This window comes from Larus michahellis, chromosome Z (genome assembly GCF_964199755.1).
Source record: "Larus michahellis chromosome Z, bLarMic1.1, whole genome shotgun sequence".
Lineage (NCBI taxonomy): Eukaryota > Metazoa > Chordata > Aves > Charadriiformes > Laridae > Larus > Larus michahellis.
The window spans coordinates 11,699,563-11,726,261 of NC_133930.1; the positions used below are offsets into that span (position 1 = coordinate 11,699,563).

General features: G+C 45.0%; 1 protein-coding gene across 5 annotated transcripts in view; it reads left to right on the forward strand.

Moving 5' to 3' along the window:
- Nucleotides 1-26,699, forward strand: part of LOC141735819 (phospholipid-transporting ATPase ID-like) — a 91,735-nt gene that overhangs the window by 21,125 nt on the left and 43,911 nt on the right. For all 5 annotated transcript variants that reach the window (XM_074569093.1, XM_074569092.1, XM_074569091.1 and 2 more), the window contains 4 exons: nucleotides 11,664-11,722; nucleotides 21,883-21,996; nucleotides 24,727-24,825; nucleotides 25,855-25,916. In XM_074569093.1, coding sequence (XP_074425194.1) covers nucleotides 11,664-11,722; nucleotides 21,883-21,996; nucleotides 24,727-24,825; nucleotides 25,855-25,916 — 334 coding nt within the window. The remainder of the gene's footprint in view (nucleotides 1-11,663; nucleotides 11,723-21,882; nucleotides 21,997-24,726; nucleotides 24,826-25,854; nucleotides 25,917-26,699) is intronic.

A 26,699-nucleotide genomic window follows, 5' to 3' on the forward strand; every position in this document is an offset into this window, starting at 1 on the left:
AGGCTGGATGAGGCTCTGAGCAACCTGATCTGGTCGAAGACATCCCTGCTTACTGCAGGGGGGTTGGACTAGATGACCTTTAAAGGACCCTTCCAACCCAACACATTCTATGATTCTATGATTCCAAGAGCAAAGTACAGAGATGCCCCCTGAGAGCACCCCAGCAGCTGCTGAGGGCAACATTAATGCTGGAGGGGAAACCAGGGCCTACAAAATTCCCTCCCTGTGAGCTCCACATGGCACCCAAATAAATGGGTGTGGAGATAGGGAGCAGCCGTTCTCTGCAGCATGGTCTTCACCAGACTTTGCAGCAGAAATCCCTGCAGAGATGAATACTTGGAAGAAGTCCAGCTGGAGGGCTACTCGCATACCCTTTAAGTGGGCCAGCTTCCTGCAACCTCTTAAGGTGCATCTTCATCTGTACCAGGGCTTTGGAGGGGGAGCCACTCAACTAAGTCTCCTGTTTTATCCCTTCACCTCCAGGCCCAGGGTGTGATCTCTGGTCAGGGATCCATGTCTGGAGGCGCTGTGAAGAGAGAAAGCCTCCAGCCTTTCCTGTCCAAGGTGTTCCTCCTTGTATTTGAGGAACGCAGAGATTGGTCCCCTACTTATATCTTGACATGAAATTATTTTTTTCCCAACCTCCCTGCGTTCCGGAGATAGAATAGCTTTTTTCCCAAGGGTTGGTTTTTTTTGCAATTGTGCTGCTGTCTCCCCTTCCTGGTGCTAAGACAGGGGCATCCGTTTGCTGCTCTGATAGTCCCAGGAGGGGAGGTTGTGATTGCTGACAGGGAGGGGTCTCTGCCGGCCCAAGGTCTCTTTCTCCATCTTGGCTTTGGAGATGAGGGAGCACAGGCTTGTCTGTGAGCCACCATCCACCCAGGGCATCCCCACTTGTACAGCAGTAGCTGTTCTGATTGTCAAAAAGATTATGCTGCTATATTAGGAAAAAATCGTGTTTTGCCTGGCCTTGTATCTGGGTTTTAGCAGAGAAGCGTTTATCTGCCCCTTCGACCAAGTGTCTAAGAAACTCGGATCTTCCTAGATATAAAACCCGTACTATATAGGGAAAGATAATTTTTTTTTTACATTTTATGCACTTTTGATCACTAGTTCAAAACCAATGAATTCAAACTGGAGGAAGTTCAGAGAAGGATAAGGGAAGCTGGGGTGATCAGGGAATGAGGAGCTTTCATAACAGGAAGCTAAAAGAGGATTTTTTCCCTCCGCTTTTATTTTTAATTCTTTTGTGTTGCAGCCCAAAAGCTGAAACGGCTATGATTCCTTCTTGCAAACATTTCACTGGAGTAAATGCCAGGGTTGAAGTGCTATTTTGATCCAACAGTTTATAAGCCTTTGTATTTGTAGAAGTCCTCAGGACTGTGCTGCCTGAGAGCAGGCGCAGCTCTTCTGCGGGGAACATCCCATGCACTTATCTCAGAGGGACAGTACTGCCCATGGAAATACCAAATTTCCATTCCAGAAACAAAGCTGGACGACAGTTAACGTCACTGAAGAGCCGTGGTCATGATATAACTTTCATGGGAGGGGACGGATTACCTCAGGCGCCAGCTGCTGAAACTGCGATCAGGATCACTCCCATGAGAACCAGTAATATTTTGCAGCTTCTCCCCAGCAAGACATGGCTTTTTCACATGAGCTGAGACAGAGACAAAATTAGGAGAGTTTTTTCAGGATAGGTATAGTTTAACTAGTCATGTTACATGGTCTAAATTTCTTGGAGATAAGAATCAAATTTTTTGTAGTTTTATGTTTAAGTTTATGTACAAGGAATCAGGAATGAAACCAAAACTCAGCTCCGTGGAGCAGTAATATGTGGTGTCATGTTAGGCATACAAAAACTGTTGCAGGAAACCACTTCCTAGGCATACAAAAACTGTTGCAGGAAACCACTTCCTAGACAACTGAACCTTAGTGAAGCTCTTCAAGCCAAAGTGGGGAAGTACATCTCATGCAAGCACCAGGAGTGTTTCTGTGGAAAAGAGGCCTGAGATCTTTTCCACGGAAGTTTAACCTACAATGGACATTGATGAAACAAAGAGGAATGAGGAGACTTTTTGCTCATGGACTATGTGGGAAGAAATAAGGATCATGCCTTGGCGATGGCTGATAAATGTGGAACATCTCTGGTCACTGGAGTGACCCCATGGCAGCTTTACTCAAGTCTGGATGCTCATATCTTGAGGATGGGTATGGTCAAGTACCATCTATGAAACCAACAGAACTAGGGAGCAGGGAGGACTCACCTACACAAATAACCCTATCTCAGGGTATGTGCTTCCAGTCATTGGCAAGAACAGTCATTGCTGCAGCTTCGTCTCCATAAGCCCAACCTAGGGGCACTGTGAGAGGAAGAGGAAGGAAATAAATTGAGCCAGGGCTTTTGGGAAGCTCCATTGCGTTTTGCTTCTTGCTGCTAGGGACAGTCTTCTCTCCAGGGCATCTGTTTTTTGAGCAGCCAGGCGCCGGGCAGAGCCTGAGAGGGGTAGCAGCTCCCTATGGAGAAGGCAGCCCAAGACTGGCCTTACAGACATAAGGCTTGGCTTGCCTTCTGGGACTCCCATTCAGATCTGATAGGAAATGCCTTACCACATCAGACATTGAGTATGAAAAATGTATTTATTTTTACATAATTTCCCACGAGGGAAATAACTGTGAATTGAAAAACTTCTCGAAGTTCGTTTCAGAGATGTGTTTATTTTTATGATTTTTTACATCACTTCCTATCACTGTGTATCGCTGTTATTAAAAACATGTGCAATTGTGTCAAGCTGTGGCATTACCAGCGTGTCTAGGAGACACTGTTTTCTAGTAAAGGAAATTATATGTGCCAGCAAGTCACTATCAGACTAGTTTTTAAAATAAAAATAAATTACTATTTCAGCTGCTTTATTTGACATTCTGATATTGATCTAAATACTGTGCAGTACTGTTATAAAAAACAGCATACGAAGTGATGTAAAGTTCTAAATCAAATTTGAAAAAATACAATTTTCAAAACCAGAGTTATCCAAAATGAAGAAGAGACAGAGTTTCTGCTGCATATGGAAAATGCCTGCTTTCATTCTAAAGCGGACTGAAAACAAACGTGGAAAGAGGTAGATGCTTCTTGAGAAATCACCTGTTGCAAGGCATTTCTGAGACATGGTGAGTCCCCACCCATTGCCCAGAGCCAAGGCAGGTGGGTGAGACATCACCGGGAGGAGGAAGCGAAGGAAAACCAGAACTGGTACGATTGCAGGAGACAGGGAAAAGGAGAGATGAGGCAGCATCTGTCTCTTCCCAGAATAACCTAAAAGGGAATATTTTCTATTTAAGGCACTTCTTCCAGGCCTGTATCCCAAGGGCGCTGTTTGACCACAGGTGTAGTACATGCTGGGAAAAGCTGAGGCATCCTTTTGGAGACCTCTTTTCTTATTTTCTCTCTCCTTATGATGATAATATCAAATACCACTTTTAGAAAAGGGCAGGATTGAACTTTAACCTCATACTAAAAATGTACTGGGCCTGAGGCAGAAATAATTCCAGTTCACCCTCCAAAATTTTTATTTCAGACCTTACTTTTGATATATGAAAATGGAGATATGTCAATACATCTCCCAAGCGGGCACTCTGTGAGTGATGCCAGAAAAAAGTTAATTTCATGTTAATACCTGGTCCAGGGATGTATGAAATGTCTCACCTGTGTTGGCAAATTCCAGTTGCCATGTAGTGTTTGTTTAGCGCCAGCAGCAGGCTGAGCTCAGCACTGGGCACAACAGGCACAATCCAGGAGCACAAAAGTCTACTTCTCCTTAAAGAAGAAGCCGCTGCCCGAGCGTTCCCATGCTACCCAAGGAGTCGCACACGCGCCACCCGAGTCTGTCGCTGCTCAGACCAGGGTCCCTTCGCAGCGGGTGACCCCCGCAATTTTTGGTCTGGGGTCTTCCAACACCTTATTGGAGTCTTTTTCTGTGCCCAGGCAGGCCGGCTGTTGACTGCTCTTACCTTGTCGATGTGCAGTCTCTGCTGACGGGTGTCGCCTCCTTATCTCCTGGTTTGCGCTTCTCGTGCAGCTGAGCTCGCTGTCAGAACGTGGGGAACTGAAAAGTTCCCAGACTTGGGAAAAACACTACCAAAACATCAGTGCCTCATCCACATTTTCCGCATACTAAAAGACTAAACACAACACTAGGAAAATTATTAAGAAAATTAACTCTACTACACCCTAAAGGCTTCAGCAAATCTAGCGACTCATGGTAGGGAAAGCTAGGCAAACAGCATAAATCTCACCATATTATAACCCTAAGTAATTTATTCTAATTAAAACTTATTTAGTTAAGATAAGCAAATAATGTGTCTCAACACTTCTTGCATTTTATTTCTTCAGGAGGAAGGAGGATCCTTGGTCTTTTGAGGCAAAAAGACATGATAAAGAAAAATTTTATTTAATAATGGAGGAACAAGCAAGAGGGAATAGGGCTAAGATTATTTATGGTGGTGGATCTGAATGGCCTTGCCACAGTTTGTTTGTTTTTTTTTAATTAAATCCCTCTCACTCAGTACAATCTAGTCCATTTCAGAGATGAAAATGCATGTGATTGCCAGCATAAATCCTCTTCAGCCACAGCAGCCAGAGAGGCTCTGTAGTGGAAGAGGCATCTACATGTCGAAAACGTGCAGTTTGGTAACATGGAGCACTGGGGAGCCCCTCCTTTGAGTCAATAATAAAAAACACGTTTGTTTGCCAGGCAGCTGGGCATGTTCCTGCTCCAAGCAGGGCTTGGCAGTGACCTTCCCCTTCCCTGTTTCCATCCCACCAGGTTCTCACCGCTCCTCCTGCCCCAGCCATGCTCGCTGCACCCTGCCAGGCTCTGGCTGGGGTTCAGGGCAGGGATGGGCTCCGCTTTCGTGCCGTGGAGCAGCTGGCACCCCGGCACTGGGTTACAGCGCTAGGTCGGCACTCGGATGACGAGGATTTGGCTTTTGTCTGTGTCCCAGACTGGCTGTGAAATGTAGATATGTAACCAGTGTGAGGCTCAGACCTGTCGTATGGCTCTTCCCTTCACCCACCTGTCCTCTGATCCACACTAAATGTTGAGCTTTTAGGTAAAGATCCCTGGCTTTGGTTTTGGGTAGAATTGTCTTGGTGCAGCTCCGAATCCAGCAAGGCACTGTTGTATTATGGGTGTGAAATGCTATGAGATCACGGCTATAAAATATGGATAGTCCTGTTCTCTTTGACCCGACAGTAGTGACTCTGCCCCGGTACAGTGCCTGCAAATCGAGAAACTGGTTGCATGCTTCATCTGTCATGATTGCAAAAGGGGAAATCATTGCTTTAAGCTAAAAGGAGATTTTGGATAATAACTTGTATAATAACCCCCCTAGAAGTTATACAATTAGAAGCAGTGATTCTAGTTGTCTAATACAGTATGTAATGACTTGTCCTCTCCCATGGAGCTGCCTTTCAGTGGACACTGTAAATTCTCTTTTTTGGGGGGAGGACAGAAGTACCAACGCACCGTGGCAGACTTCAGTTACTTGTGCAGACTAACAGCCCAGTAAAGACCAGAAATAAAGGCTAGGACTCCTCTGGCTGTGAAGAGATGGGTGGTTGCCCGGGTGCTGGATGATGGGTGGCACTTGTGCTCTCGCTGAAAGGTGGTACCGAAGCTGGGTCACACAATGGTGATGACATGCCCAAAAGTAGAGTCAACAAAGGTAAGAGGGAGGTGGGACACAGTGGAAGGAGGCACATCATGAGATCTGAAACAAAAATTGTGCTGCGACTGGTGGAGGTCTTCTGAGACTGCTTGCAGCCTTTTGCAGGGCAGACCTGAAATACAGTCTCAGGAAGGTCAAATATGTGCCCTTGGGAGCAGAATAACCGTGTAACAGCTTTCACAACTTGGCATTGGTAAGGTTAATAGCTTTGCTGAGAGCCACGCTGCAAGGGAAGCTGGGGAGAGGAGTTCAGCTCCTGGAGGCCACTCTTTGTAGCTGGTCCAGGGCAGTGTTCATGCTCTTGAGGTCGCTTGTTTAAAGGGTGGAGTAGAGATCATTATTTTTACAGAGTTTATGTTGTCTCTGTTCTGTTGTCAGGCTCAGTTACGCCAACACTCCCCTAATTGGGCTGTGTTCATTTCGTGCATGAGGTATCAGGCCTTAGTTTGTGTATGACTTGGCAAAACCAGGCAGACCTTAACCTCCTGTTTCTTGGAGCCACAAGACCTAATATCTACAAAACTTTTCCAACAGCCTGTTGAAAGCATTGCTTTTGGCACATGCTCCTTAGCATAAACCAGAAACAAATTTCCAGGCTGTCTGACCAGATCTTGAGTCTAACCTTTTGCAGGACTTTTCCGTGCAGCAGTCCTAAATGCAGAAGGCTGGTAGGCCGGCCAATTACATTTATAGATGATTTTTGGCATAGGTTTAATTTTATTACATACAGATGTTATTCTGTGGTTTAGCTCCTAAATCTGTCTGCCTGAGAAAACAGACACTTTCCCAGTGACTTGGTCTCAGTGGTTAGACCAACAACTGGGCACTAAGCCATATTTATGTACGCTGAGTTTCCACTGATGAATAATTTAAAATAGTGGCAGTGAAATGATAACTTGGAGCAAAAATCCCATTCCTTCTTTCCAGTGATTTTTGACTGCAGTTTGCAGAAGCAGAAAGTTTGAGTTTCTTAGAGATATAAAAAAGTTTCAAGAAATTAAAAACTTCTCATCAGATAGCCACTCAGGTTTCCCCTCCCTTTTTCCTCAATGCTTTTAGAATCAACAGGGCATGATAAGACATGCGTGCTTGGATTTACAGCCAGAATACCCTAAGCTGTGGTTTCCAGGCACAGCTGGGGTGAGGCTTGACTTGCCCTAACTTTTTGTTTATTGTGGTCATTGAAGAGGCTTCATTTTTGTCCAAACAGTTCCAGAAACAAGTAAGAGTTGTCTGGCCTATTGTAGTTGAGAACCGCTGGTTTAGGAGACACAGCAGTAGGAACTCACTCTCGTCTGCTGGTAAAAATAAAACCACTGAGGCACCATTGCCCTGTGCATGTGGTCAGTGGTAGCTCTCCTTTGGTGTAGACAGAGCAGAGGAAGTTCTGCTTGCTGATGTTGTTGGATGAGGTGCCCTTTGCAATTAGTTGTGGTTGCTCTTGCTTTAGCCAAAGGTATTGGCTGTTATTCAGTAAGGAAAATGAAAATATTGCCTCTAGAAATTAGCCTCATATTTTGCCCTTTGGGGACACCAGCTCTGACAGGAATGGATGGCTACGGCAGGCCAGAGACTTTCCATTCAGTTTTGAACCAGGTTCCTAGCTGGCCTTCAGAAAGCCTGCCCTTAGGTACCATATGATCAGGGACAGGAGAGTGACGTCTTGAGTGAGTTTCATTTGCTGTTTTATGTCCCGCTGCTTCATGTTCCTGTGCCATCCCTAAGCTGTTTGCAGGTATTTCTGTGTCTCACATAAAAGCCATTCCTCTTGGAGACTGCATCTCTCACCATGGTGAGAAGCCAGGCTCCTTCCCTCACTGGAGCAGGTGCACACGTGGTTTCTTTTTAGGAGCATTTGAGATCCTTTGTGTAAAGTGCCTCTTCCCTGGCTGCACAGACCCTGGGGTCAGGCTGAGGAAGGGGGACACTCCTCACTCCCCCAGCCAGCCCTGGGAAGAGGAAAGGACCTCGCGGCACCTCCAACTGCTACCAGCGGCACTTGGCTTTCTGTTTCTGTCCCCTCAAGGGCTGCCCTGTGTACAAAAAACAGAAAGTCATGGAGGACTTCAGAGCAAGAGTGTAGATACCCAGAGGGCTCCAGCCCAGATGTCTACGTGCCTCTCTGTCCACCATGCGCTTCCATCGCTCCTTCTGGTGAGGCAGCTGGGCAGTCCTGCTGTCTGTGAGCAGCATGGGCAATGTTGTCCTCTGCTGTGAGCAGCACGGACAAGGTTGTCCCCTGAGGGTGCTCAGCCATTCGTTTCAGGGTCGCCACACGTCTTTGGCTTGCTTGCGATGCTCCACGCAAGCCCATGGTGCGTGCAGACAGCTCTGCCCCTGCCTGCTGGTTTCCCTTCCCAGGACCAGCATGGGCTCTGCGAGCACGCCTCTGTGGCCCGGCAGGTTTTCAGGCTTTCTCATCTATTCCTATTTACGTGAAAGCCATTTATCTTTTCTGTGGCACTTATTCCAGGACCAGACTCGGAGCCCCTGGGGAGGGAACCAGAGTAGCACTTACTGTATGGCAGGAAACGTGTGAGTGTTGGGAAGTTCTGTTTTTAACAAACAGCCTTATCTTACGTCTGCTTTGATAATACTGGTTGCTCTCAGGAAAATTCCTGAAGGGGCACATGACACAATAGTTGAAGCTCTGCAAGCCTGGACCTCTTGGGCTCTGCTTCTGTTTTCCTATGGGACACCAGACAAGTTACTCTGATCTCTTTGTACATTGTTCTCCTCATTGTGAAAGAGGGGAAAAATGTGTCTGAGGAAAGCAGTGAAGGGTTAAGACTTTGAGGGTCTTGAATGAAGCCTCTGTGGTTGGTATGAATCACCCAGTCAGGGTAGATGGGAGCCAATTTGGAAATGTCTGACACAGCTAGATGTGCTTGAAGGCAGGGAAAAGGACATTTACCTGCCAACACAGTCATATTAGTAATCAGAGCTCTTGATGAAAACAATCCACAGAGAGAAAAAAAGCGGTGATCTGAAAAGAGCCTTAAAAATTAGGGATGCTGTGTTATTTACAGGGTTATTGGAAGGAAGGGAGGAAGGCTAACAGTTCAACGCACTGAATAGCTGAGACACTTGCTAATGCAAGAGTGGATAAACAGGAAGAACTAGATGTCTTAACACATTATTTAATAGGTATAATAGACATGTGCTGGGATAACTCATGAGGCTGAAATAATAATAGAAAAGAATAAAGCTTAGTTTGGAAGGGTAACAGGGGTGGCAAGGGAAGAGATGTTTTCCTTGTATGTTCATGTGCTTGGAGATCCAGTGTGAAGAAAGAGATGAACAAATTGCAGATCTCTGAGTAATGCTACAAGGGTAAGGAACATGGGCAGAGCAAACCAAGAAGGGCAGCCTTTTGTGAAAAAATAAAACAAAATAAAAAATAAATATAGTTTTCTGAGAGACAGGGCATGGTGGTAAATGAGGAATTCTAACTATGCAGGGGCAGAGTTGAAGTGGTCTGTAGGGGAACACGACCTGTTCATCTGGCACAGCGTTTTGGTGAAGAGTTTTTTTGGAGCTAGAGAATAGGCTGTTCCAGAACTACCTCCCTCCAACAGGGAGGAGCTGGCTGGTCCTGTGAAAGCAGGAGGGAGCGTAAACAGGAATGATTATGAAATGATGGTATGATACTTAGGAAAAAGTGACAATAGCAAAGTCTTTAAAATGGACTTCAAGAAGGAAATCTTCAGTAAATATGAAGAACTAGTAACTGAGATCTCATGGGAAAGAAATCTAGGGTGGAGGGAGAATTAAAGAGAGCTGTCACTTCCTTAAATGATTGATATTAAGGGCATGGGAATGAGTTATCATCTTTCAGGGAAAGGCTCATAAGACTGAGTGAAATGGCAAAATCACAAACTCCACATTCACTTCAGGCAGAGGAAGGATGCCTCTAGAAGGTGCAAAGCAGCTTGTTTTATCCAGCATAAACTGCGTGTCAAAAGCTCAAAGCAAGGAAAAGCTATTGAGGACTTAAAGGGCAATAAAAGTTGTTCTGTAAGAGTTGGGAACTCTGGGCTTCTCTAACCCTTCTAGTAAGAGGGAGATCAAAGAGGGTTTTCACTGCTACTCAGTGAAAAAAAAAGCCTAGCAAATAATGCTAAGAAATCTGGGTTTGGATTTGTTGGGTTTTTTGTTTGATTGGTTTTTGTTTTTATTTTTGTTTTTGTTTTTTTCTTTAAACATCTAACATAATAGTTTTCAGAAACAGAGGAGGAGGGGGGAGGTTTTGGGCCGGAATAAAGAGGGAATGGGCTGGCTATGTAAGGTAGAACATGGCCTGCAGCAACGCTGCCTTTGTGAGTTTCTGGTGCACAGACAGGCAAAGTTCAGATGACTGGGAAAAGAGCAAGCATGAGCCTCTATCTTGAAACAGGGGAAAAGAAAAGCTGAGAGATTATAGATATATTGGCTTCACTACTTGGGTAAAGGTTGAAACAACCCAACAAACCACTTCAAAGTAACTGTGCGGGGAAGAGACGATTAACAGCCAGCAGACCTGAAAAACTGCATCAAACCAAAATTAATTCTGTGTTAGTGGTAGCCAGAGGGCTAGTGAAAAAGCCTTAGATAGCTGTCATGTATCTTGACTGACACTGGTGGCATTTTTACAAGTAAACTGGAGATACGTGCTCGAGATAAAATCACCATACATACAGTGAGTGCCAGAAAAAATTTTCATTAAAAAAAATACACTGACAATAGTTATCAAGGACTGATTATGAAACTTGAGAGATTCATCAGGGATGTATCCTGAGTCTGTTATTCAGTATTTTCTTCTACATCTTGGCTGGCAGAATAAAGAACACACTTAGTAAATCTATGAATGGCACCACACTGGCAGGAGCTACAAGTGCACTGAAAGATAGGCTTAGAATCGATTAGTTGGAGATGTAGGCTGAAAAAATTTGGATGCAGTTCAGCAAGGACAAATGAAAGATTTGCATTGCCTGATGAGGCATCAGCTCTGACAGAAAGGATCTGCCAAAATGGATCATATTCTGGAATGCCATCAGCTGCGTGCTAGTGATGCATAAGGATATTGTTTTAAATTACTTGTAGGTGAATTCCCATGTCAAATATGCATTGCTTACAAGATAGGTGGAGTGTCCCTTGTGCTTCTTTCAGATTTTGTAAGGACTCAGCTCCAAGTTATGGCCCATTTTGGCCCTGCGTGTCTAGAATGAGGTGAACTAGCTGGGAAGTCCACTCGAGAGCCACAAGAATGACGCTATTCCTCACAGACTGACCCATAAGAAGTGACTGAAGAAACTGGAGTCACTTACCCTTGGGAAGAGAAGACATAATAGCCTTCAATACGTAATGAATTGTCTATGCTCTGTGTCCTTGGCAAGTAGAACAAGGAACTGAGGGGGAGCAGAAGAGCTCAGTTAACCATCCCAGGAGAAGATATAATTTGTTTAAATTGAAGTCATGAGTTTTATGCACAATATGGGGAAAAAACTCTTCCAGGGGAAGGACACTGCAGTCCTGGTATAATCAGTCTGAAGAACAGCCATCACTGGAGCTTTCTAGGACATTTACTGGGAGTGTGGCCCAGAGACTTCAAGGGGAAGAGATGGAGCAGGGCAGGAGTAGTGAGCACCACTAGTTGTGTGATAATTCTTATTCAGGAGAAGGAACAACCTGTAAAACTAGTGCTGGCATTGCAGTGGGATGTGTGCAGAGGAGACTCAGAATATGGGCTTAGAGTGCTATGGTACCAGTCCACAGCACTGCTCTATCGGTGTCACCAGCCTCTTCAGTTCCCTGACATGGGGCAGTTACACAGAGCACAAATTCCTGATGACATTGCCTATTGGCAGCTCTGCTTGCTTTTTCTGGCACTTCGTTCATGACTGTATTGACTCTGTTTACCTTCAAGCATGTCTGATGTGTTTTCTCTTACTTTACAGAGGAAGAGAGACACCTTCAAGCAAACAACCGGGATTTTAATCTGCAGTTTGAATATGCTGTAAGTAACCAGCATGTGCTGTTTCATGCAGATGTAGTCACAGATGTAGCTGCATCTGCTTCATGTCTTGAGTGTTGTTTCAATGGGGTGACACGACTACACGTCAGCTATGACTCTGCAAACAAGGCGAGCACGTGCCAGATGAACCATCTGAGAAGGTTCATCATTGAATTAGCCATAGGGAGCTCTGCCTTCAGAGTCAACCCTGCAAATGGGCAGTCGAAGGAGATCGAATGCTGGAAGAGCGTAATGCAGTGACTTTACACACTTCCAGAAAATTATTTGTGAGTCAAAGTGTTTGCAGGATCAGAATCCAAGGCCTTTTAATAACGGAACCTGGGGGGACTTTTCTGTTGGAAACGTGTCTCCATTTAAAGTAAAACATGAAAGGAAATGTGTCAGTTCCTCAGCTCTTGCAATGAAATCCTCACTGGCAGGAAGGTTTTCAATCTGGCCTTTGTGGCTTCCTGCCAGCTTTATTTCCAGCTCCTTAACAGCCTACTTAGGATCACATCGTGCCACGAAATCTGTGACTCCAAGGAGCACCGTGACACGGGCTGGCTGTGACCCAAGTCTGCCAGGCTATGGTGCCAGGCAGCCCCTTGGGCAACTTCGTTTCTGAAGCTTGTGGGCCGTTTGCTGACGCTATGTGCAGAGGAGGGCTAGCTCAGTTGCTGGACCTGTACTGCCTGGCTGCAAGGTCGTCTCCTCCTTGAGTCAATCCTGAAGCTACATTCTTTCAAAGCATTTGCAGCTGCCAACTGATATTGAAATGAATTTTGTCAGGTTTTGTCCTCTGCATATCTGAATTCCAACGGTGAAATTTTCATCCTTTAGTTTTACTGAGGAGCTCCTTTGAATCATGTTTTGGTTTAGGAACATCACAAGTATTTAATTGGTAAGAACTGGAAAAACTCAACATTTCAGAACATTTTAATTTCTCATGAGATTACAAGTCTGACTTGACAACAGCTTTGACTAAAGATCTTAACGTAGCTGAACTGTTGGCAGCATGGACTGGATGGTTTTCAGTGGTCACGTTTCATCCACGAACTAACCAACACAGGTGAGAGACTTCCTAGGTACAGAGCTGCTGCACATGTCCTGAATATGAAATGCATTGTTGTTAATGTACGTAATGGACTATGCAGCACGAATGCCTTATCAAGCCTGGTGATTTGAGGTTGGCAAAGTGCATTTCACTTGCACAGAACATGCCAGTAGAGTACTGGGGTGGGTATTGTCACTGCCTACAGATTTGTGGTCTTCCATTGAATGATTGCAATGTAGACTATGTGCAGCAGTAGGGCAGAGAAGCAGGAGGAAGGTGTTCAATGATGTCAGGGTAGAGAGAACAAGCAACAATTCTGGTTCTGAGCCTATTTCTGTGAGAAGCCGTTCATAAGATTGGCTTTGCATGTCACTGCTTCCCAGCTGATTGCTCACATGCCCAAGGATTTGCAAATAACCAAAATTAAGGAGAGGACTGTGAGACCGCTGGAAGGTTTCCGTAAGGGTCTATTGATTAGGTACAAAAGTGGAGGCAGCCAAAAAAACAGCTCAATATAATCTGCTAAAACTTGGCCATGAATTTCAGTAATCCTACCCCTCTGTGGCTTATGATTTCTGGAGTCCAGTGTAGACTGCGGCTTAGGAAATCTAGAAAACTGTCCAGAAAGAGCCAAGCCTTGAAGTGGTGAGTGGGTGGTGAGATACTAAAAGACTTTAAGTGATGATGCAAGCACTGCCGGAACTGTACAGGGCTGCACATTGTTCCTGGGCTGCTTATTTTCAGTAAGTCCTGGCAAAAGTTCAGGACTTTTAAAGTGACATTGTCAGTGATGTATGAAAAGGACTAACCTTGCTCATAAGTTGCTTCAGATCCCATGCTATAGATCGCTGGGTGCATCTGGAGATGCCAAAAAGGGAGATGGTCTCCTGGTATCCTACCACCAACATATGCATGATGCCCTGAAAGTTACCTCTTCCAGTCCTGTAGTCCACTGCAAGGGTCAAATCTGGGCCCCTTCCTCTCGTTTTGTCTCGATTTGTCTGAATGCTGTGGGGTTGCGCTGCTAAGCATTAAGATGGGATCCAGGGGGACCAAGACTGCCTGAATGCTGGAGCCTGCCCTGGGATGCTCAGGGACAGCAGTTGTCTCTCAGCATGCTGACATTGACTAGGCAGAATAACTTTTGTCTCCTGCAGCCACAGTCCTCCCTCAGGATGAATTGCCACCCTCATGTATTGAAGTTGGCCTGTGCACAGTAAATGATAGAATTGTTGGACTCCATTGTGGTGCTCAGCACTTTGGCATGAGAATCGGCATATATGGACAGCCACATGGTGATTTGAGTCTTTTTTACAGAGCCAGGAGAACAGCTGTCCTCCAGCTCTCAGTCCCACAAAGACCATTAGTCCTTGTCCTCCTGCACAGGAGTTGTCTTCTCTTGAGGCCCAAAGAAGGTTGCACCAATAGCTACTTGAGCCGGATAAAAGGGGCACTGGGGAGAAACTGGAAGGAAACCCAGCATTATAACAAAGCTTAGAAAGTATTTTAGGCAGTGAAAGCACAGGAGTGAGATTTACTTTATGTGGTAACTTATGGCCATGTTAGCCATAAAACCTATAGAACAGGTTCTTGTAACAAAGCTAGGTGAGGCAGTAAATGTTTCTTTCGGGTGAGGCAGTTGCTGAGAAATGCCACTAAGGAAAAGAAAGGGAAATGTAAAAAGAGACATTGTGTATTGCCTTACTGCTGCAGCCAGGCTGTATGTCGCAGTTGGTGTGAAGGTTTGACCCTTTCACTAAAAAGAGAGTTTCTATTATGTAGGCATAGATCAAAGGTACAGAGATGCTTGTCCTTGTTTAGTCTCAGTGAGAACAGGGAAGTGGGAACCTACAGTCGGAGGTGGGTGTGTTGTCTTTGAATAGTTGGTGATTATTGTCCCTTCCCGGTGCAAAGTCTACAGGATATCTGTGAAGGGAGGAGAGTGTTGTTGAGAAAAACTTGAAAATTCTATTGTGTGTGGAGTCTGATATCAGCTCTGGCAGCTGCTGAAAGCTGTCCCTCCTGGTATGAAGCAAGGCTCATGAATACGTTCAAACCAGCTTTGCAGGAACCTGGTGCTGCACGGCGGAAAGAGGAGTCTGCCAATGCGTGCAAGGGCATGTCCAGATCCGTCACGCTTGGAGCTGCAGACCTCGAAGGGCAAATTCCCTCCCAGAGCTCACCAGAAAATATGCGAGAGGCCAAGCTGGAGTGTGTCCCTGCCATGCTGCTCCAGCCATGGAGCCTCTTTAGCTGAGCACCACCAGGCAGGAGGGTTGGACAGTGTGGGAGGCTGGACTAATAGGGTAGCATGAGGAAGAGAAGAGCTGCACTTAGTAGATGTCCCCTTAACGCAAAGGCTTTGTGGTGAGGTGGAGGGACAGTTTCAGAAGAACTGAATGCACCCCATGGGCACATGAAATGTTTCATGGAAGACTGGAGTGGTCTCCTTCACCTGCATGAACGGAGGCAGTACAGACTGAGAGGAGGATGAGGAAAGTGTCTTTTGTCTGAAGAAGCCTCTTACGTGTCCTCTGATAATTTTTGCTGTGATTAGGTAACAGCAGGTGCCCATGGCTGAGGGCAGCAGCTTCAAGCAGTGGCTGTGGCAGTGCTTGGGTAGGTCAGGATTTATTTGGACTTAGTGCGAAGACTGAAGCTGAAACTAGCGCGCTCAGACTGGTGCAGCCCCAGACATCCTTGGCCTTGTCCTGCACAGCAAGAACACAGAAGCTTAGAAAAACAAAACAAACTTTAAAACAAAGTGCTGTGCAATTAACTGGAAGGGCTGAGTATGAAGGTATGTACTACCCACCAGCTCACAAAATTAGTTAGGAATGACTCAGAAACCAAGTGTGAATGAGTAGCATGTAAAGGCACTTAATGCAGCACAAAAATGGACGCAATACAGGTCTGTAAAAATGAAAAGTCAAGTCCTAATCCTGTGTTTATTCACACTGCAGACAGGAAGATCCTTCCTGACTTCAGTAAGAGATTTGCCTGTGTAAAGACTGAAATAGAGTGAAAAGCAGGGTGCCAGATGTGGTCCAGCAAGATTTAAGGGCTTTAATCAAGGTTCTTATCTGAGGCAATTCAATCTGCCTGCACTGTCCCCAGTCTGCCTGCACTGTCCCCAGCACAGCTGCAGAGGGGACTGCCCCGTGTGGATCCACCACAATGGGCTCTTTCTCTATCAACACTCCACAAAAGAAAATCTCTTCTGAAGACTTTTAATGTTTGCTCTGATCCCAATTCCCTTTTATTCCTTCGCTTTCACGTTGGAATTTAGCACAGCTGCCCTAGGACGTCATGAAGGGCTGTGAAAACAACTTTGAAATTGGCTTTCAGACAACAGGAGAGGAAATGCAGGGCCCATGAGTCAATGACAAATTTCATCTTGGATCAGGATCTAGGGTCAAACCAACATCCTTTCTTCAGGACCAGCATTGAGGGGGCTGCTTGGACTCTGCTTTTGTTCTCCCTAGTCACATGATGAATTCTCTAGTGAAACAGGATGGATGTATACAACTTCCTATGGCCAATACACACTGCCCTATGCTGGATCGCAGATGGGTTCTTATCTCTTTGAAATTTAATTGGAGAGAAAGGAGCTCTGGTACTGGGCTTAGACCCTTCTCCACCTCCTCCACTTGCATGCTTCTGAAAAGTATGCCTGGTGGGATATCCTCAAGGACCTTGTCAGTGTGGTCAGGATGGTGGCAATGGCTGCCCTCTCTTCCCATCTCAACTTGCAGATGTTTCCCACTGTTCATCACACTCAAGGCTGAAAGGAGTGTTGTCTGATCATGAGAAAAGTGATCTGAGTAACCCCTGAAAGAACAGCTACAGAAGGAACCTGCACTGCTCCTTCTGCATTTAGGAAGGTGTTGGATTCATCCGAAGACCAGCTGAGGCACTGTCAGGTAGCAGCCAGAGCAGGGCTGCGCTATGAGAAGGGATGAGCTGGGAGCTGAGGGTGCGAGGGCAGTGCAGGCAATGCCCTCACTGACCAGGATGCAGTCCTGCAGCATCTGGTCAGGGGGCACAGGGCAGGATGCTAGTAATGGGGCCCATCCCAGACAAGGTGAGGTGATGAACCAGGTCCAAGGTCCATCTTGGGAGCCCAGTCAGGAGCAGTGGGAGACAGGGCTGAAGACAAGACTTGTACCTTGCAAGGTGCAAGGTTCATCCAGGAGGCAGGGATGGATAGGCCCATCTGGTAGACTGTGGCAAATGTTAGGCTGGAGGCTGATACTCCTACATGATAGCTCAGTCAAGGAGCGAAAGCCCAGAGCTGGGCTTAGGTGGAGCTCCTGAGCCCTGGACAGGGGTTGTGGATGGAAGCTCCAAGTGAGGTCAAGGCCATTAGGGCCCTGACAGGCACGGAAAGGCTGGGCTGTGCCAGACATGAGCTGCAGTGAAGTCCATAAACTCTCTTTGGACTGAGTCCTCTACTCTTCGTCTTATCTTAAACCTCATGGAGACAAAACTCCTACCGTACTGTTTGGCAGACCAGTTGTGCCAGACCTTAATGAACAGAGTACAGTGGTTTGGAGTTTGCCTCCTCTGCACCACTCAGCAGTGTTCTGCCCTCCTCTTCCTTCTCATGCCCATCTGGCAGCAGCTTCAGGTACTGAGTTGAGCATGAGGAGAAGACAACGTAGTCAAGAGATGACAGAGACAAGACCTTTAGATCCCGTGCATTGGCCTGTCCATGACCAATGGCACAAGGTTGTCAAGCCTCACCGTGTCTTTCTGCCTCCATGTCCTCCTCTGTCCCACCATGACAAGGACACTCACCACACTAATTTACATAGATTGACAACTCTGTAACAGCATGACTCCAAGTACAAGGAACAGCATAGGAAAACACAAGCAGCTACCACATTTTCCTAGAGATTTTCCTGGAATACCCAACATGTGATGGGATCCTGGAACTCACTTTATTATTGCTGCCAGGAGGAGGTCAAGGAGTTGCATATGTAAGAAATTCCCAAAACTGTCAAAAAAAAAAAGAAAAAAAAAAAGAAAGAGGACTGTGGGTTAGATATAAATCCTTTTATTTCTGATGTTCGGCCAGTCTTTTACTTCTGGGAGTCAGGATGAGATCTTTACAAGGACCAGATGAACCCCGTCATCATCCTGTTGGCCTTTCTCAGTCTTCTGTTTAGTTGGGGCTGCTACCCACCATCAGAAATAAGGCAGTGAACTTGGTAGCCTTAAAACTGATCTAGCCTAGCTATTCTGTATTACCTATGAAAACAAAGCCTTTGTGGCACTGCTTGCCTTGTTACGCGCATTTATTAAAGATGTCCTTGAGCACATTTTCACAGCCCTGCAGTCACATTGCTGCATACGGCAGCTGCATGCTTTCAGATTGCGCTGTTGCAGTTAAGCAAGGTGCCATTGAATTGCTCTCCTGCCACCTCCTTGCAAGGATTTGTCAAAGCACCTGGGAAAGACATTTCTGCTTCTCAGCTGCTTCATTGGTCTGTACCTTGTGCTACACAGGTACCAGTGAAATTGGCAGGTGTCATGGCACAACACCTCCCTGTGGGACGGCCAGGGTTTTGTTAGGATTTGCTTTGAGCCAGGTTGTCCGGCTGCTAGTAACTGAGCCAGGGGAATAAAGTCATATGGTCAATACCCTGCCATACCCTGCCTTTTCCAGGTGTCACCCTTTAGCCTCTGTAACCTGGCTACAAATGCAGCGCTGTCTCTTATTTCCAGTGACTTTTATAGCAAGGAGATAATTTGTTTGCTCAGCGAACAGAGGTAGAGGCCATCTGCTGAGCATTTGCCCGCAGTCAGACGTCACAGGCAGGTTTCTGAAAACACCCCCAAAGTAACAGCTCATCCGCCAGATCTGGACTTGTGTAACTGTGGCGCGATGAGCACTATTCTTAGGGACAGCATTTCGGTGGAGTCACACCTCCAGGAGGTGTGAATCTAGCCCCTGAAAAGAGCAGATGAGAATAATCCCTCACCCACAGACAATGTTGCTCTCGTGTCAAGCTTCGCATCTGGAGAGCTTGAGGCTGACGGTGGGTAACCACGCTCCAGCCTATTCATGCAGGACACAGGCGCACACAGGGGCTGCCCGTGGTCAACCAGAAATCTAGGGCAGACCTGGGAATAAGTGTAATGCTCCCGATTCCTATTTTTGGGAATCTATAGTGCTTCTTGTCTGAGATGTTTCATTTTTATAAATCTATAGGAGAACCAGAAGCTCCTGTAAGGCCTCTTAATTCCTGCTTCAAAGATATTTCCTCTCCATCGCTTTTCCCATATGGGACTCTCCCTCACTGAAGGCAGACCATGGGGGAGATAAGCAGGGTGATGCGTTAGAGGCATCGCTCTGTAAAATGGTGGCTGTGTATGGACTGTTTAACAGACTGCGGTCCTGCAGGTTCCCATAGTACCCCTCGCTTCCCAGAGTCAGGTTCTGGTACAGCTCTAAAGGAGTGACAGGGTGTGAGGGTGTCGAGCATCACGGAATAGGATCAGATCAAGAGCAGAGGCCAACTGAGATTTCTCTGTAGTCAAACGAGAGCCTGAGCTGTCAAATCACACAGCCCTGGACTATTGCATGAAAACATCAGTGTATCCTACACAGAGCTTCAGCTGTATTCTTGATGTGGGAATGCAGAGCTTTGACTTGGAAAAGCTGAAGTTTTCCCTAGTTTCTTTTTATCATTTAATATTGAAATTCCCTTAGTCCCTGAAGGCCGTGAACAAGTTAGTTGTTGAATGAGAAATCTTCGCAGTGATTATGAGGAATTCTTTTTTTCTGGTGCTTCATTTTAATTACAGATTCTAGAATAAAGAGAAGATCCACTATGATACTCTCTGTCCTTACCCTGAGGTCTGTAGTGTCCCAGTGTCTGAAAAGACGGTGTGTATCAAACAACAGTCATGATCCTGAAATACTATGGAGAAAATACTGGATGTCCAGATCCCTGCAGTTAAGCATTTGGAAGCTGTTATGTCTGGGGTTTTTACCATGCCTAATGGCAATAGGAAACAAAATGAATAGCTCTGGTTCATTCAGTGGTTTTCTTGACGCAATTAATGGATAGAAATAGAAGGCAGGAATTGAACTAAACCACTCCCATTCTTTTCTTATGCCCCTCTGAGATTTTTGCAGGCCACGTTCTATAAACTTTAAGTGAGTGTTTACTAAGTAGTTTTTCCCATGTTGTATGTGACCTTCTGAAATCTGTTGACGCACAAAGGTCAACTCCCCTTACTTTTTCCTGCAGCCGCTGTCCTATCTTTTTTTTTTTTTTTAAAGTAAGTGGACGTGATATTTTTCTTAAGATTACTGGGCAGGGAGCATCTTTAGATCCAGTTTTTATTAAAAAGTCTGCCAGACTCTTTGTCTGGTGGAAACAGGCTCGTCAAGCAAGTAATTTAATTCTCTGTATGTTGGGTTCGCTGAGGATGCTGCTATTCCATTTCTTCTGTTTTAGCAGTGTCTGTGGAGCCTGTGTGCAGCATATATCCCATGGTGAGGAAGTTTGAAATAAATTAAATTTAACAATGTGTCATGACATTTAGATCACAGGCAGAGTTAACCACACCCAGAGATGGCTACATGATGCCAGGAGAAAAGCAATATTGTTTGTATGATGATCTCTGATAAACATCATTTTTTGCGGGAGTGAATCAATGGGAGGATTTGGCATTTCCACCTCTGCGCTTTTTCTTCATTGGCTTGTACAAGGGATTAAAACATGAAGTTACTGCTGAAGAATGTTGCTGTAATTTGTGTCTGTACATAGCCAGAAATCCAGTAACTGCCTAAAATGGAATAGCTTCCCCCCATACACACTTTATGGTGGTGATCTTAAATAATTCGTCTAATAGTAAAAACATGAAGGTGCGTGTCGATTTAGAAGTTGGGATCCTGGCTTAACGCATGGATTGGAAATGGCCTGTGATTCATAACTCGTAGCTCCTGTGCTCCCACCAGTATAGCAATATCTAAAGGCTATTACAATACTACAGTCGCTATTTCCTCTTCCATTGAACCAGTGAATTTATTAGTGAATGAAGGTGCACTGTGTAATATCTGCCTCCTTCTGCTGTCACACCTTAGGTTCCCTGGGAGGGGGTTAATAGGCATCTACTGTAGAATATCTATGGGTAAAATTTTAGATGTGCTTGCAACAGGTGGCATATGTGATTCCCAGACGAAACATGAATGAGTCCTTGATAAACTTGACATAAAAAGTCTAGCACACCAACATACTGAAGGGGCAGCCCTAGCTGGTGGGCTCAGTATGATGGATTGAGCCTCTCTATCAGGTGTCAAGAATCAGACCAGAGAGCTCTGCTCTTCGTGGAAGAAAATACCCAGTTCTGTAATCTCGAGGTTGAGTCTTTCTCTGATTTGAAGAAGACAAGACGGGGGAGCAGACGTTGCTTGTGGCTGGAGGGGCCGTCTGCAATTAGAAAAGGAAACTGGAAATAGGGAACAAAGCTGCATCTTGCTTATTGAAATGGCCAGTTCTTGTGTTAGTGGCTGTTTGCACAAGACCGCACTCAAGTGATCTTTGTGGAATAGAAACAAGCCACTGCTCCAAGAGAGGCTGCTGAATCAGGTGAAAATAATAACGTCATGTTCTGCTCCTGGGAGAATCCATCGCTCCTCTTTGATTATCCAGTCGAATGGTGCTTCCAAGTCTCAGACAAGTTACTGATAATTGACCTAGGACGCATTTTCTAAGGCTGCTTTGTAAACGCTACCAGCAAAATGTCTTAGTTGTGTCTTGGTTACAGTTTTTAATTCTATTTGTGCATTGTGTAAGTATAGACACTAACAAAGGGAAGATGTGTCTCTGTGAGTGACTACATGTACCTGTATTTACCTGCAGTTGCACTGGCATAAACTGGGCATCATGTTTTCACCAGTTCCAAGAGAAATTATGTTTATCCAGGCTTGGCATAACTATGTGGGGGAAAAGGAAATGTTTTTTGAGCTGCTGTTGGAAACAATGCTATTACTAAATATAAGGAAGTAAAAACACGTTTGAAATGGGTTGTGCTGTAATTTTGTTTCCTGTTTTACCAATCCTATTTATTTTCCTTTTTTTTTTCCCTACAGAACAATTCAATTAAGACATCGAAATACAACTTCTTCACTTTCCTGCCTCTCAACCTGTTTGAACAGTTTCAGCGAATAGCCAATGCTTACTTTCTTTTCCTGCTGATTTTGCAGGTATGAATGCCCTGTGCTGTTTCTAGCAGATTGTGTTGTCTGTTATCAAAGCCAGTCTATGTGCTGGTAATTGTAATAAAGTGCAAGCCATATCCCTGTTATGAGTTAGCGTCTTAGCAAAACCTTAAAGTAGATAGAAAGTAGGGCAGGAAAAAAGCAATTTCCTTTCTTACCTTTGGATATGAGGGTTTGAACTAAATGAAGAAGAAATGTAATTAAATTTTTCAACAAATTGTGTACATTTTTCATGCCCTGTCCTACTACCCCTTTGTGTCTAGATCTGAGTGCTCCTGGCTGTCTTTGGATTTGCATTACTTATTGCTCCTGTAGTATAAAAGGAATTTGACCCTTATCCATAGGTTTAAAGGCAAAATCCATTGTCAGTCTCAAAGGAAATAACAAGAAGAAGAACAAATTTGTAACCTGTACTGTTTCCCTGGGGATGAAGGAGTTAACATCAGGAAGGCTCCAGGTTGGAGCTAGTTTACCTTAAGCTGAATATTGCTGCTCCCTGCTCAGCAGGGTGAGGACAGTGTCTAATATGGAGCTTGTCAGACACTGGCAACGCTATTGAACCCTGTGGCGCGAAATGGCATTGAGCTGCACTTTGCCCATGGCTGTTGGCAATACTACTCTGCCTGAAAGCTGAACGCACCGGAGAAATTGATACCAGGATTTCTGCCCCTTTGCACTTTGATGGAATATGGATAAATACAGTGTACTCTGTTGTTGCTGAGTCATACTGGAATACACGTTATCAAAAAAAAAAAAAAAGGTATAATTTTGATTGTGTTTCAAGTATGCTATTTAAAATTCAACCATTTCAGTGCACACACATTTGCAAAATTACCTTTTCAAATGCTCTTTTTCAATTTCAGCTCAAAAAAGTATCGGCAAAATTTGTTAAGCTTGTAGCAAACTATGTACAATCTTCTTTGCTTATTTACAGGGAACAAATTTGGAAAATTTCAGCCCACGTATATTTTTCAAGAAGCTAGTGAAAGTGCCTTTTCAGCTAAGCTCACAGCACTGTTCCTGTGTTGTTGTACTGCACTCTAGCTGTTTGTCTATCAAATTCACAGTATTTCAAGCTATTTGCCTTAAATTATTTCACCATGTCTTTTGCTGGATCATCTAGAAGCTACTGTGTATAAAAGCGTAGAGCTTTTTCTGATGCCTGCATCAAGGTGGGCTGAAGAGGGCAGCTTCTAGGCTTTTACATTTATATATCCCCCCACTTGATTTTTCCCCTCTTCTGCCCACTCACTCCATCCCTGTAGCACTGGGAGTATCTCCTCCTGCACCAGGAGTGGATGTGATGGGTAGGCGGTGGGGACTCCGCCTCCCCACTCCTTTCGTGCAGTCCAGTAAGACATGCATATTCCCAGTCAGGTGAGAAGACAGCAGTTACATGTCTCGGAGGCCTCCACATCTGAGCGGGGATGTGCTTGCCCCTAAACATCATTCCTCATGGCTGGATTTGGTGGTGCCTCGTAGGATCAGGGTTGTGACAGTGCAGCAGAAGCAGCAATACCAAAGAGCCTCCACCCTTTAGCAGCTGCTTTAGTGGCATAAACGTCAACTGGAGGTGGAGCACCTCTCCCATGAGGACAGGCTGAGGGAGTTGGGGTTGTTCAGCCTCGAGAAGAGAAAGCTCCAGGGAGACCTTATAGCGGCCTTCCAGTACTCCAAGGGGGGTTAAAAGAAAGATAGGGAGGGACTCTTTATCAGGGACAGTAGTGATAGGACAAGGCGTAGCAGTTTAAAACTGAAGGAGGGTAGATTTAGGTTAGATATTAGGAAGAAATTCTTTACTGTTTGGGTGGTGAGACACTGGAACAGGTTGCCCAGAGAAGCTGTGGATACCCCATCCCTGGAGGTGTTCAAGGCCAGGCTGGATGGGGCTTTGAGCAGCCTGGTCTGGTGGGAGATGTCCCTCCCCATGGCAGGGGGTTGCAACTAGATGATCTTTAAGGCCCCTTCCAACCCAAACCATTCTATGATTCTATTAACTTCACAATGCACATGGAGTTGACGCTGCTCAAATCCAATCTGGTGGACACAGCGATGCTGGTATCACATTGCTTCCATCATTAGTGATACTCTTCCAGAGGAAGGGAGGAACTTCGGTGGAGTAAGAGATCTGTCTCTGCCTCACTGCGGCCATGACAGGGACACCTTCAACTCTAAGTGTCCCCTTACTATTAAAGATGTGAGAAACAAAACTGGCTCTGTTGCTCTTGGAAAAGCAAGGTTAGCCCTGGCAACAGCTGTATGTTGTTTATTGATATGAAGTTTACTTCAGCAAAATGTGAAGGGTTACTGAAAAAAAAATAGAAGCATTTGAAGTCTCTGCACAGCAGGCCTTGGTCCCTGGCTCTGGATCCCTCAGAGCAGGCTTGCCCATATCAGTGCCCGCAGAGAAAACCACTGAGGACTTTACAATCCTAATGTTACAAACAACAAGAAAAGCAACCCACTGCACTTCCTGACAGCTCCATGTTTATAATCTAAATTACAGCTTGGTTTGTAAGCAAAGCATGGGTTCCCCGGCTGTCCTACCTTTGTGGAATCACATACAAGTGATAGAGCTGCACTTCTTGTCTTTATTCTATATTCAGGAGTCTTAGAAAAGTGTTATCTATAGCTTCCACAGAAAACAGTGTTTTGTTTCCATTGCTTTGCTGAATTGTCAGGAAATTTCTCAACTCAGATCTTTTCTTTCTACAGCTGATTCCTCAGATTTCCTCGTTGGCCTGGTTTACAACGGTGGTGCCCCTAGTGCTGGTGCTGGCTGTATCAGGAGTCAAGGATGCCATTGATGATTTTGTAAGATCTATATTTCTTACCTGTACTTTGGAGTTTGCCCATGATTCTTCAGCACAATGACTGAAGCAAACTGCTTAAGATAAACACAGCCAGTAGTAGGCAGCTGGAGAACTGGTCTGTGGCCAAGATGGGATTTGAGATTAGACTCCCAAATCTATAGTTCATTACCTAAAAAGAAGCTAGAATTTACAAATTGCTGAGCAGCCCAGCAACTCCATTGACTTTCTCTGAAACTGCTCACCTGGCTGAAAATGTGTTCACCAATAGATATGTCTGGAAGCTTGCACAGAAGTCTGTTCTTAGGCTTCCACTTTGGAGAACTCGTCTGTCATCTAGCTGCAATGCAGGCAGAAAAAAGGAAGCATACAACCCTTGTGTGATATTTCAAACTTACCCAGCTTTGGCCGAAGTCTGCCCCCATGAGAGTAATGTTCGAAGTTCCATTGACTTCACAGGGTGACTTTAGAGCTGAGTTCAGCATGTGATTTTCTCTCATTATTGAAATAATTTTGATGCTCTATCTAGCTGGTGGGTGCAGCTTTGCAAGTGGGCAGGAGAGAGGTGGCACGGTGCTCCCCCAGGGAGCAATGCCAACTTGGTCCGGTGGGAGGTGTCCCTGCCCATGGCAGGGGGGTTGGAACTAGGTGATCTTTAAGGTCCCTTCCAACCCGGAACCATTCTATGATTCTATGAAGATCTGTGGCCACTTTCCATATCAGAGCAGAAGAATGGATTTCTCTGGTGTTTACGAAACTGTGATGGGCAGAACCAACACCAGCGGAGTCCGGACTGTGCTAAGTGACGTATAAAGCTCTACCCTCCTTCTTCCCTCCAAGAGCAATCCCCGTGTTGCCTGTTGCTCTTTGCAGTCCAGTTATGCCCTATGTTACTAGTGTAAATGTGGGCTCGAATATGACTCAGTTGTGATTCTAATCTGCCTGAACCATTCAGCCAGCTAATGAACTGCCTACAGCTGTCGTGTGCTTGGTTTCCTGGAAATGTCTTTTAATGTACTGATCAAATTTTCAGAATCGACACAAAAGTGACAAACACGTCAACAACCGCCCAGTCCAGGTCCTGATCAATGGCATGTAAGTCCTTTTGTTTTTGCTTTAATTTTGAGTGGGAAGAGCATTTCATTAATAATATATTTTTTCCTGTGTGATTCCAAATGATCACTAAACAATTTAAAATTGAATTGTCTCTCACACCATTAGTTAACCATGCAGTTCTGTGTGTCTGATTAATGAACCGAAGACACAGTACCACAATCAGTGCAGACATTATGTCTGTGACCCTGTACTGACAAAAAGTAAACTCTTTCTTTTCCTGGAAATGTATACGTGGTTAAATAAGTGATACTTTGAGGGTATTGTGTTATTTTACTCCTTACCGTAGAAATGCCAAGCAAGGCTACCTTCCCGTGTCCATTCATGTTCATAGCACTTATTTCTGCGTTAAACAAAACTAGGCATTATCAACAAGTTATTTTAAATTAAGAAGCAGGAATAGCTTCCCTATACACATCACAGTACTTAGAGTGTGTGTAGCACTTCTGACTTAGATATACTCAAAATATTTCAGCTGTGTGCTTTGGACATGGCACTGCTAGCACTGTTCTTTCCTGCAGAAAAAGTAGCGGAGGTTTTGGCTTTTCTGGCAGACAGATGTACTGTTTAGTTGCAGCTCCATGGAGTCCAACTGTGTGTAGGACACAGCTGTAGACAGCTGTGAAGTCTCTTGTGATTTTCTTTTCCATACTACAGATAGCAGTATGTTGTGTAAACTCCAACAGATGATCAAACAGTTAAAAATATAACTGGAAAGTGAAGAATAGGAACATAATTTTTGTGCTTTCTGCTAAGTAAACCAGT